Raw genomic sequence first — 12,595 nt, forward strand, 5'->3', positions numbered from 1 at the left:
CTTGTGACTTTCCCTGACCAGTAGAATATGGTGGAAGTGACATTGTGTGAATTCTCAGAGGTTAGGCTTTTAGAAGCCTTCAGCTACCACTCTTGAAACTCTGGGACCACTGTGCTGTGAAGAAGCCCAGTTTAGCCTGTAGAAGGCTATAGGAGTCCACATGGAAGAGAACTCAACCACTCCAGCCAACAGCCAACATTAACTGCTATTTGAGTAAGGTTTTCTTGGATCCTCCAGTCCTAGCCAAATTGTCTTATGACCTCAGCTGCATGAGTGATCTCAGGGAAAACCAGCAAAACAGACCAAATTACCTGTAGAATTTTGAGAAATAACATATTATGTTTTAAGCCATTAAGTTTTGGGTTGGTTTGTTATACTTCAGTACATAACTGAAATGAGGCTGAATAAAAACAAAGCCAATATATATTAGAATTATGGGATAAAATTAAAGCAATAAATAGAGGGTAATTTATAGCCTTAAATACATATGTTAGAAACAAAAATTGAAAATCAATGAATTAATTATTTAAATAAATAAAGTAGTAAAGGGAAAGCAAGGAAACCCAAAGAAATGATAATTGAGAAAATGATAAGGAGTAGAAATAAATGAAAATTTCAACAAGGACATAATAGGATTAACAAAATTATGAGCTGTTTTTTGCAGAGACTAGTGAACAGACAAACGTCTTGCATGACTAAGAATTTTGTTTAAAATGGAAAGACACAAATAATATTAGCAGCAAAAAGGAGACTAAATTAAAATCATAGGCTATTCTTATTCTACTAATTATTTAAAAAACTAAATCATTGGCTAAAATTAATACCCATTCATGACTTTTTAAAAAAGCAAACTAGCTTTTTTAAAATCTGAAACTACATGTCCCAGAATCTAAACTATTATATGAAATGGTGAAAAGTTAGAAGCATTCCTTTTGAAGTCAGGAACAAGATAAGGAAAATGTTATTGTCACTTCTACTTGAAACTATACTGGAGGTTCCATTAAGGCAATAACACATACACATACACACATAAAAGAAACCGAAGGTAAAAGGATTAGGTATGAACCCAAGAAAATCTACAAGCAAACTGAAATATGTAATAAAAGAGTTCACTACTGAAATGGTAGATAAAAAACTAACAATGATGGTTACTAGTCAGGGCAGTCATTGGGGTACAGGGTGTATAGGGAGACGGGTGGAAGCAAAACTCATTGTATGCTTTATTATATCCTTTTGACTTTTGAGTAATATAAATGTAGTCAATGAAGATTAACACAAAGAAGTGGATGGACAAAGTTGCTGGATAAAAGATCAATATAAAAATCAATGTCATCAAAATCAGAACAATCAATTTGAAAGTCTGATTTTTAAAATCCCATTCAAGACCTGTGTGGAGAAAATCACAAAACTTTATTGTAAAAGAAAATCTAATAGTCAGAAAGATATACCATATCCATGGGCAGGAAGTTTTGATGACATAAAGATGAAAGTTTTCCCTAAGTTAATATCTAAGTTTAAGGCAATTCCAATAAAAATAATAACATAAGATTTTCAAGGAACTTGATGAGATAAATCCTAAAATTCACTTGGTTGAATAAAGGCCAAAAAAAAAAAAATAGCTATGACAGTATGGAAGAAAGAGTAAGGAGGAAGGGCTTTCCTATTAAATATCAAGCCTTATCATGAAGTTGCAACAATTAACACTGAGTACTATTAGTGTAAGAGTAGGTAAGTGAAACAATTGGCAGACAGAAATAGACTGACATATATATGGAAACTTAGGTTTTGAGAAGATAGTATTTAAAAGTAATTGGAGTTTTCTAGAAATGTACTATGATGCGCTTCCTCTAGCAATTTGAAAATGAGTGTGCACAAGTTATTAATTACAGTATTATTGCAATTGCAAAATAATGGAAACAACCTAAATGGAGTTCATTTATTAAACATGGGAGAATGTTTAAATAAACTATGGTATATTCACATAATGGAATACTATGCAGCTGAATAAAAATAATGAGGAAGATCTCTATGAACTGATGTGGAATGATTTTCAGTTTATATTATTAAGTAAAAAAAGTGAAGTGCAAGATTATACCACCTTTTGTATAAGAAAGAAGGAAAAAGAAGAAAATATACACGAATCTCTTCTTCTTCTTCTTTTTTTTTTTTTGAGACGGAGTCTCGCTGTCGCCCAGGCTGGAGTGCAGTGGCGCTCTCTAGGCTCACTGCAAGCTCCGCCTCCCAGGTTCGCCATTCTCCTGCCTCAGCCTCCCGAGTAGCTGGGACTACAGGTGCTGGCCACCACGCTCGGCTAATTTTTTGTATTTTTAGTAGAGACAGGGTTTCACCGTGTTAGCCAGGATGGTCTCGATCTTCTGACCTCGTGATCCGCCCGCCTCGGCCTCCCAAAGTGCTGGGATTACAGGCGTGAGCCACCAAGCCCGGCCGAATCTCTTCTTTAGTGCAAAAAGAAGCAGAGGAAGGATAAACCGAGATTAATGAGAGTAGATTCTACAGGACATCAGTGGGCATGGGTAGAGGAGGGAGGAAATGAGAGGGATGACACTGTGATGTCCCTTTTTGTAGAGTTCTGACTTTTGGGACAATGCTAATGTTTCGTATATTTTTTAAAAAAGAAAATCAGCAAGAAATGGGGAGACCACATAATTATGCACAAACAAAACCAAATAAAATTGTATTTCAAATGAATAACGTAATTACACTGACAATGCAGAAAAATAATTAACTCATGGTACTTTTGAAAACATTCTTTGCAATGTAGACTAATACATACTATATTATCAGGCTAAAGAGAAAAAACCTTTATACACATTTTAGAGTATAGCTTTAGGCTTCATTTTTGCAAAGGCATGAGTTAGCAGTTCTGATATTACTAGGTATTCTATGATTTAACAAATAATTATGTTGTGGATAATGGGAATCATATTTTTCACTGTGCTTCAAAGGAAGTTACAAATGTGGAAACAAGAAGGATAGAACGACCTTGTAGTGGTGGATTAGAATGGGAGATACTGATAAGAGCTTATTGTTTGATAGATTAAATAGATACAGGTATAAATAGGTATATAGAAATATATGTGTATTTATAGAAATATATTCATATGTGTCTAAAAACCTATGTCTCAAAAATAAATAGTGGTGGCAGGGGGCATAAGTACATCTAATGCTCAGGTCTTGGTTTCTAAATCCATTTAAGAAACTAGGGCATTTGTCCAGTTTAGAAAGAAAGGGTTTGTTGGGGGACCAGAGGCTTCTTGGAAGATGGCCAAAAATTCCAGAACTAGTGCACAGAAAGTAAAAGATGAGTCTGAGATCTTGTTGAGTCAGAAAGTAAAAAATGTTCAAAGAAAGACTGGCACATATCAAAACAGCATAGGGAAAAAATAAAAGAAACACGAACTAGCTTAAAGTGGGGACTCCTGCTGGCTAAAACAACGATAATTTGAGCATCCAAATAAATAATTGTAGAAAAGGATTACAAATAAGAATCTATGAGCCCACAGTGATATAATTAAACAAATAAGTGGTAGAGAAAGGAAAGCTTACAGTCAAAGGCCAACTGCTAAATGTATGAAGAATGATGGAATTGGAAAATCGCACTTTGGAAACCATCATAATAGATTCAGTGGACAATCATCAATGTATGCTAAAATTATGGTTGAAAAGTTCAAGGAGTAAGAAAATATTTCATAGTCTCAAAGTACCTCCCCACAAGATACCTATTAATTACAAAGGGGAAAATAGTAACATTAGAGCAGAAAAACCTGGCAATGTAATAAATGATCAAAGTTAACATCACAAGTATTGAGATAAGCAGCTTGTGCTTCCTGATATGGTGCACTGAGACCAGAACATTTTTATGGTATTCCTGTTAAAAGTTCATAACCTAATATGATTATGAGGGAACATCAGACAAACATGAATTGGGGAATAGTTTACAAAATAGCGCTCTATTTTAAAAAATGCCAATGTCACGAAACACAAAGACTCAAGAACTATTCCAGATTAAAAGAAACTGGAGACATAAATAATGAATACAATGCATGATCTTGGATTTTATTTTCTTATAAAGGACATTATTGGGCTGGGCGTGGTGGCTCATGCCTGTAATCCCGGCACTTTGGGAGGCCAATTGAGCCCTGGAATTTAAGAACAGCCTGGGCGACATAGTGATACCTTATCTCTACAAAACATTAAAAAAATTAGCTGGGCATGATGGCACCTTGTAGTCCCAGCTACTTGGGAGGCTGAGGTGGGAGGATTGCTTGAGCCCAGGAGGTCGAGGCAGCAGTGAGCTGTGTTCACACCACTACACTCCAGTCTGGGTGACACAGCAAGATCCTGTCTCAAATAAATGAATGAGTGAATGAAGAAATGAATGAATGATATTATTGGAACAATTGGAAAAATCTTGATAAGGTATATAGATTAGATAATAGTATTCTACCTATACTAACTTCCTGATTGTGATAATTGTACTGTGGTTATATAGGAGAATATCCTTGATTTTAGAAAACACATTCTGAAGTATTAAAATTGAATCATATCTCTAATTTACTTGCAAATGTTCAGGAAGAGTTAGGTGTGTGTTTATGTAGATATACACACACATATATACTTTAACTTTTCTATATATTTTTAAGTTTTCTATATTTTTCTAACTTTTATACACACACACATACAGTAATCCCTCCTTGTCCCCCAGGGATATGTGCCAAGACCCCCCCAGTGGATACCTGTAACAAAGGATAGTACTGAATCCTATATATACTATGCATGAATTTCTTTTTTAAAATAATTATTAAAAATTTTTTTCTAATAGCCCACAGGTGCTACTAAATATGCACAATTTCTTTTTCCTTCTTCACAATTTCATGGATAAAAGATAAGTTCATTACACAGATCTTAGCAACCTCAGCATACATTTTTTTTCTTTCCTGATTAAGTCAAGAGCTTTCACCTTTTCATGAAAAGGAAGCACTTTATGGCTTCTCTTTTGCATATCCAAATTGCCAGCATCACTACTTTTGTGCTATGAATCCATTATTAAGTAAAATAAGGATGGCTTGAATACAAGCACTGTGAGACCATGACAGCTGATCTGATAACGGAGAGGGCTATGAAGTGACTAACTGGCAGGTAGTGTCTACTGTGGGGATATGCTGGATAAAGGGATGACTCACATCCTGGGAGGGATGGCACAAGATTTCATCACGCTCTTCATCATAGCAGTGTGCAATTTAAAACTTATGAATTGTTTATTTCTGGAATTTTCTATGTAATATTTTCAGATCTTGGTGGGCTGAGGTTGATCTTGGGTAAGTGAAGGTGTGGAAAGCAAAACCTCAGATAAGGGAGACTACGGTATACATATATATATGTATACAGTACATGTATTCTTTCCTGAGAGAAGGAAGAGAGAACTGTTTTTGTAACTTTTATTTAATCTGAAATTATGTCCAAAAAATTTTAAAATACCCTTTAAAATAATGCAGATTGACACCACACTACACACCCACTAGAATAGCTTAAATCAAAAAGACAGGCCAGGCATGGTGGCTCATGCCTGTAATCCCAGCACTTTGGGAGGCTCAAGCAGGCAAATCGCTTGAGCCTGGGAGTTTGAGACCAGCTTGGACAGCATGGTGAAACCCCATCTGATATATTTTGGCTGTGTCTCTACCCAAATCTCATCTTGAATTGTAACTCCCACAATTCCCACTTGTTGTGGAAGGAACCAGGTAGGAGGTGATTGAATTATGGGGGTGGCTCTTTTCTGCACTGTTCTCCTGGTAGTGAATGAGTCTCACAAGATCTGATGGTTTTAAAAATGGGAGTTTCCCTACACAAGCTTCTTTTTGCCTGCTACCATCCACGTAAGACGTGACTTGCTCCTCTTTGCCTTCCACCATGATTGTGAGGCCTCGCCAGCCACTTGGAATTGTGAGTCCAATTAAACCTCTTTCCTTTGTAAATTGCCCAGTCTCTGGTATGTCTTTATCAGCAGCATGAAAACTGACTTAATACAGTAAATAAAAAATACAAAAAAATACAAAGATTAGCCAGGGGTGGTGGCGTGTGCCTGTAGTCCCGTGTACTTGGGAGGCTGAGATGAGAGAATCACCTTTTCCTGGAAGGTTGAGGCTGCAGTGAGCCCCTGTGATGGCACCACTGCACTCCAGCCTGGGTGACAGAATGAGATCTTGTCTCAAAAAAACAAAAACAAAAACAAAAAAACAGATAGACAATGCCAAGTATTATCAAGGATGTGGATAAACTGGAATCCTCATACATTACTGGTAGGGTTGTAAATTGGTACAACCACTTTGGAAAACAGTTTTTCCGATTCTTAAAAAAGTTACATATATTTACCATATGTCCCAGCAATTCTACTTCTCTATATCTAGCCAAGAGAAATGAAGACATATGTCCACACAAAAATTTGTGTATGAATTTTTATCACAGCATTTAATAATAGCACAAAACTGGGAACATTTTACATGTCCATCAGTGAATGGGTAAATAAAATGAGGAATATTTATACAATGGAGTACTACTCAGCAGTTAAAATGAAATTCTGATTCATGTAACAATATGGATAAATCTCAAAAATATTATGGTAAGTGAAAAAAGCAAAGCACAGAAGACTATATATTATTTGATTCTATTTATTTGAAATAAGGAAAATAGATCAATGGTTGCCTGGAGCTAAAGGTGAGGATGGAGAGTAACTGCAAACAGGCATGAAAGAACTTTTTGGAGTAATAGGAGTCTTCTAACACTGGATTGTGCTGATGCTTGCACAACATAACGTTAAAATTAGTGAATTTTATGGTATGTAAGTTATGCCTTAATATAACTATTTTTTTATAAAGACACTATATAGCACCTGCAAAATGAGAAACAAATGGATTCTTCACTAAATGGTGATGGGACAACTGGCTACTATCCATATTAAAAAAAAAATTAGTTCCTTACCTCACACACCACACACAATTCCAACTGGTTTAAAGACCTAAGTTTTTTTCTTAAGAGACACGGTCTTGCTCTGTTGCTGAGGCTGGAGTGCAGTGCAGTAGGATGATCCTGGGCTCAAGGGATCCTCCCGTTTCAGCCTCCTGAGTAACTGGGACTACAGGCATGCACCACCACTCCTGGATAATTTATTTTATTTTATTATGTGTAGAGACAGAGTCTCACTATGTTGCCCAGGCTAGTCTTGAACTCCTGGACTCAAGTAATCCTCATGCCTCAGCCTTCCAAAGAGCTGTGATGATAGGCATGAGCCTCTGTGCCCAGCCCTAACGATCTAAGATCTAAGTCCTTTTTTTTTCTTTTTTTTTTTGAGACAGGGTCTTGCTCTGGTACCCAGGCTGGAATGCCGTGGCCGGAACACAGCTCACTTGCTGCCTCGACCTTCTAGGCTCAAATGATCCTACTGCCTCAGCCCTCCAAGTAGCTGGGACAACAGATGTGTACCACCATGCCTAATTTTTTCATTTTTTGTAGAGACAGAGTCCCACCATGTTGCCCAGGCTGGTCTTAAACACGTGGGCTTGAGTGATCTTTCCCCCTCAGCCTTGCAAAGTGCGGGGATTACAGGCATGAACTGCTGCACCCAGCCCTGTGCCCATTTTAAAATCAGATTGTAGAGTTTTTTCCTTATTGTAGCAGCTACTTATATAACCTGGATGCTAATCCTCTATTAGTTATAAATTCTGCAAATATTTATAATAAGTCCTTAAACTTTATTTTAGTGTCATTTGTTATACATGAGTTTCCAGCTTTAAAGTTGTGGGAAAAATCACTTGAGCCTGGAATGTTGAGGCTGCAGTGAGCTGTGATTGTGCCACTGCACTCCAGCCTGAATGACAGAGCCAGACCCTGTCTCAAAAAAGAAAAAACAAAGGGGGGGAGGGGCATGGGGAACAACATAGGAATATGCAGTTTGCTAATGTGGAGACTGTAAAAGTTAATACATGTATGAGAAGAAGCTCTGTGTCACTAGTAAGCATAAGAATGCAACTTAGAATAATGATGTGGCAGAAATTCACAGCCATCAGATTGGCAAAAATTAAAGTATGGTATTAGCACTTACCGGGGTAACCAGCCCCCAATATTTCAATGTAGGTTTTTTTCTATTTTCCCTAAGTGTCGGCCGGTCTGAGAAATAAAGGGAAAGAGTACAAAAAAGAGAAATTTTAAATCTGGGTGTCCGGGGGTGACATCACATGTTGGCAGGTTCCGTGATGCCCCCTGAGCCACAAAACCAGCAAGTTTTTATTATGGATTTCAAAAGGGGAGGGTGTACGAATAGGGTGTGGGTCACACAGATCACATGCTTCAAGGGCAATAAAATATCACAAGGCAAATGGGGACAGAGCGAGATCACAGGACCAGGGCGAAATTAGAATTGCTGATGAAGTTTCATGTCCCACTGGGCATGCATTATCAGTGATAACGTCTTATCAGGAGACAGGGTTTGAGAGCAGACAACTGGTCTGACTAAAATTTACTAGGCAAGAATTTCCTAATCCTAATAAGCCTGGGGGCACTACAGGAAACCGGGGCTTTTTTCATCCCTTATCTACAACCATATAAGAGAGACACTCCCAGAGCGGCCATTTTAGAGACCTACCCCTGGGAATGCATTCTCTTTCTCAGGGCTGTTCTTGCTGAGAAAAAGAATTCAGCGATATTTCTCCTATTCGCTTTTGTAAGAAGAGAAATATGACTCTGTTCTGTCAGGCCCCACAGGCAGTCAGGCCCAATAGTTATTTCCCTTGTTCCCTGAAAATCAAAGCCATCCTGTTCCTTTTGGATGCCCAGATTTCATATTGTTCAAACACACATGCTCTACAAACAATTTGTGCAGATAATGCAATCATCACAGGATCCTGAGGCGACATACATCCTCAGTTTACAAAGATGATGGGATTAAGAGATTAAAATAAAGACAGGCATAGGAAATTATAAGAGTATTGATTGGGGAAGTGATAAATGTCCATGAAATCTTCACAATTTATGTTCAGAGATTGCAGTAAAGACAGGCATAAGAAATCATAAAAGTATTAATTTGGGGAACTAATAAATGTCCATGAAATCTTCACAATTTATATTCTTCTGCCATGGCTTCAGCCGGTCCCTCCGTTCAGGGTCCCTGACTTCCCACAACAAGCACTGATGAAGACTCTCATAATTGTAATTGGATGTAAATTGGCATAACCACTTTTAAGTACAATATGGCATTATTTAGTTACATTCATATCTACAATTTGGCAATGTCATATCTAGATATAATCCTAAGAAAAATACAAGAAGACATGTACAACATCTGTAATGCTAGCTACTCAGGAGGCTGAGGCAGGAGAATCGCTTGAACCCAGGGGGCGGAGGTTGCAGTGCTGAGATTGTGAGAGTGCTGAGATCGTGCCATTGCACTCCAGCCTGGGTGACAGAACAAGACTCTGTCTCAAAAAAAAAAAAGGAGAAGAAGAAGAAGATATGTACAAGGATGTTTACTGCAGCAATGTTCATGATAGCAGAAAAATTATTTTTCAAAATTGTTTTGGCTATTCTGGATCCTGACATCATCTGGGCCTCTGCCTCCCTGTGGCAGGAGGGAAACAAAGTAATAGTGGTAGGAAAGGAAGATGTGCTGGAAAATGCCGCTGGCAATTCAGTGAACTTCAGGTGGGAACATTTCAAAATGTAGATTTGGAGGAAGTAAGGGTTTAGGGTATGAAAGTTTGGTGAACTAGTAAAACTTTCATATGGACTAGCATTAATCAGAAAATTGGACTAGATATTCCCCAGGTCCCCTTCAGACATGAATATTCTGTGGTTCTTACATATTTAAGCTTTACCAAGTGACTTTCCATACTCTAAGTAACTATGTAACAAACTCAAGAAATAGAATAGTGGATTCATATTATCTCATTTAACTTCTGGAGGAGTGCTCCATGCAAAGAATAATATAAACTGGTGGGGAGTAGTTAGTGTTCTTATCTCATATCCAGATCTTCATAGAAGTAATTCTGATACCTACTTTTTCTAATTCCTAGAGACAGAGTAATGTAGTAGTTAAAAACTTAGACTCTGGAGTCAAACTGCATTGTTTTAAACCTGGCTCCTCTACTTACTAGTTTTATAACCCTGGCAAGTTACTTATCCTCTCTGTAAATTGGGAATAATAAATGACAGTAGTTATCTCCTAGGTCTTGAGGATTAAGAATGAACTTAAGTAAAGCACTAAAAACAACATCAATAATGAAAACAATGTAAATCACATAGTATGGACTGGTAAGTGTTAATTATTATTAACAGAATGGCTTCAGTCCTAAGAGGAACAAATGACTCATGGTGCTTTCAAAAAGGTGAGAGGCCAAGTTATCTTTAAGCTTTTCAAAAGGAAGGAGGAATTTTTTTTCCTTTTTTTTTTTTTTTTTTTTGAGATGGAGTCTTGCTTTGTTGCCCAGGATGGAGTGCGGTGGCACGATGTCGGCTCACTGCAACCTCCGCCTCCTGGGTTCAAGCGATTCTCCTGCCTCAGCCCCCCGAGTAGCTGGGACTACAGGTGCATGCCACCACACCCGGCTAATTTTGTGTATTTTTAGTAGAGACAGGGTTTCACTGTGTTAGCCAGGATGATCTCGATCTCCTGACCTCGTGATCCACACACCTCGGTCTCCCAAAGTGCTGGGATTATGGGCATGAGCCACCGCGCCTGGCCAGGAGGAATTTTTTTTAAAAAAAACCGTTTTCTCCCTACCACCTTTCATTTGCTAGCTTTCCCTCTGAATTCAGAAGTTGTTAACTGGAAGGTGTAGAAGCCTCTGCCTTAGGTGTAGGTACCTCTGCCTTAGCTGAGGCAATGTATTTTCCTTACCATAATGTTTATGACCTGTCATCATCACCAACTGCTGCACTTTTTTTCAGGTTGGACGGCAATTAGAAGCTGAGCAGGCCTACAAGTACATGATCAAGGTATGACACAGATGCCTCTGTCATTTGCCTGCCCCATGTTGAGGGTGGGAAATTAGGAGGGAGGCACTGGCTTAATTCAGGACTTTCATAATGTGAATATTTTTCTAGAGGCTTTTCTTACCATCTTTGCCATTATTGTGGGGCTGCTGGGTTTGTAATAACAACCTACATATTACCATAGGTGATCTTTCTTCCAACTCTTTAGAGAGAATATATAATAGTTAATAGAAAGATAGCCTGGAGTCAGTCAACCTGAATTATGATTCTGGTTTTGCCATTAACTCACTGTGTTAATAATATTGTGGGCTTCATTTTCCTCGTGTAATATGTAGGGGTTGGTCTAGTCTAGGGATCAGCAAACATTTTCTGTAAAGGGCAAAATAGGAAATTTTGGGGGATTTGTAGGCCAAACAGTCTGTTGCAACTACTAAACTCTGTACTCGTAGTACAAAAGCAGCTATAGGTAATACATAAGTGAATGGCTGTCTTCCAATACAATTTTACTTACAAAGAAACAGGCAGTGGCCGGGCACGGTGACTCACGCCTGTAATCCCAGCACTTTGGGAGGCTGAGGTGGGTAGATCACAAGGTCAGGAGATGGAGACCATCCTGGCTAACACGGTGAAACCCCGTCTCTACTAAAAATACAAAAAAATTAGCCGAGCGTCTTGGTGGGCGCCTGTGGTCCCAGCTACTCTGGAGGCTGAGGCTCCATCTCAAAAACAAACAAAAACAGCTAGTGAGCTGGATTGGCTCATGAACAACCCCTGGTCTGTTCTATAGTTACATATATATATATATATATTTTGAGACAGAGTCTTGCACTGTTGCCGAGGCTGGACTGCAGTAGCACGATCTCAGCTCACTGCAACCTCCACCTCCTGGTTCAAGTGATTCTTGTGCCTCAGCCTCCCAAGTAGCTGGGATTACAGGTATGTGCTACCATGCCCAGCTAATTTTTTTTTTTTTTTTGAGATGGAGTCTTGCTCTGTCTCCCAGGCTGGAGTGCAGTGGCGCAATCGCCATTCACTGCAAGCTCCGCCTCCCGGGTTCAGGCCATTCTCCTGCCTCAGCCTCCTGAGTAGCTGGGACTACAGCCGCCTGCCACTGCGCCCAGCTAATTTTTTTGTATTTTTAGTAGATGGGGTTTCACCGTGTTAGCCAGGATGGTCTTGATCTCCTGACCTTGTGATCCCCCTGCCTCGGCCTCCCAAAGTACTGGGATTATAAGCGTGAGCCACCACACCTGGCCAAATTTTTGTATTTTTCGTAGAGACAGGGTTTTGCTATCTTGGCTAGGCTGGTCTCAAACTCCTGGTCTCAAGTGGTCCGCCCACTTCAGCCTCCCAAACTGTTGGAATTACAGGTGGGGGCCACCATGCCTGGCCTGTTCTATTAGTTATGAATTGCAAGTAACTTGACTTGAAAGACAGTGGTTTAAACAAATTAGTTTTTTCTCATCTAATGAAAAGTCCAGGGCTCGTACCGCAGCTCCACAATGTCATCAGGGACCCAAAATCTATCTTTGTGCTCCACCAATTGTAGCATGCAGTTTCTATCCCTCATAGTTGCAAGACAGCCAGCGTA

General features: G+C 38.9%; 1 protein-coding gene across 9 annotated transcripts in view; it reads left to right on the plus strand.

The window, feature by feature from the left end:
• CFAP70 (cilia and flagella associated protein 70) overlaps positions 1–12,595 on the plus strand; it is a 107,245-nt gene that overhangs the window by 93,630 nt on the left and 1,020 nt on the right. For all 9 annotated transcript variants that reach the window (XM_054503768.2, XM_054503769.2, XM_054503773.2 and 6 more), the window contains one exon: positions 10,960–11,007. In XM_054503768.2, the coding sequence (XP_054359743.1) occupies positions 10,960–11,007 (48 nt within the window). The remainder of the gene's footprint in view (positions 1–10,959; positions 11,008–12,595) is intronic.

This window comes from Pongo pygmaeus, chromosome 8 (assembly GCF_028885625.2).
Source record: "Pongo pygmaeus isolate AG05252 chromosome 8, NHGRI_mPonPyg2-v2.0_pri, whole genome shotgun sequence".
Classification (NCBI taxonomy): Eukaryota; Metazoa; Chordata; class Mammalia; order Primates; family Hominidae; genus Pongo; species Pongo pygmaeus.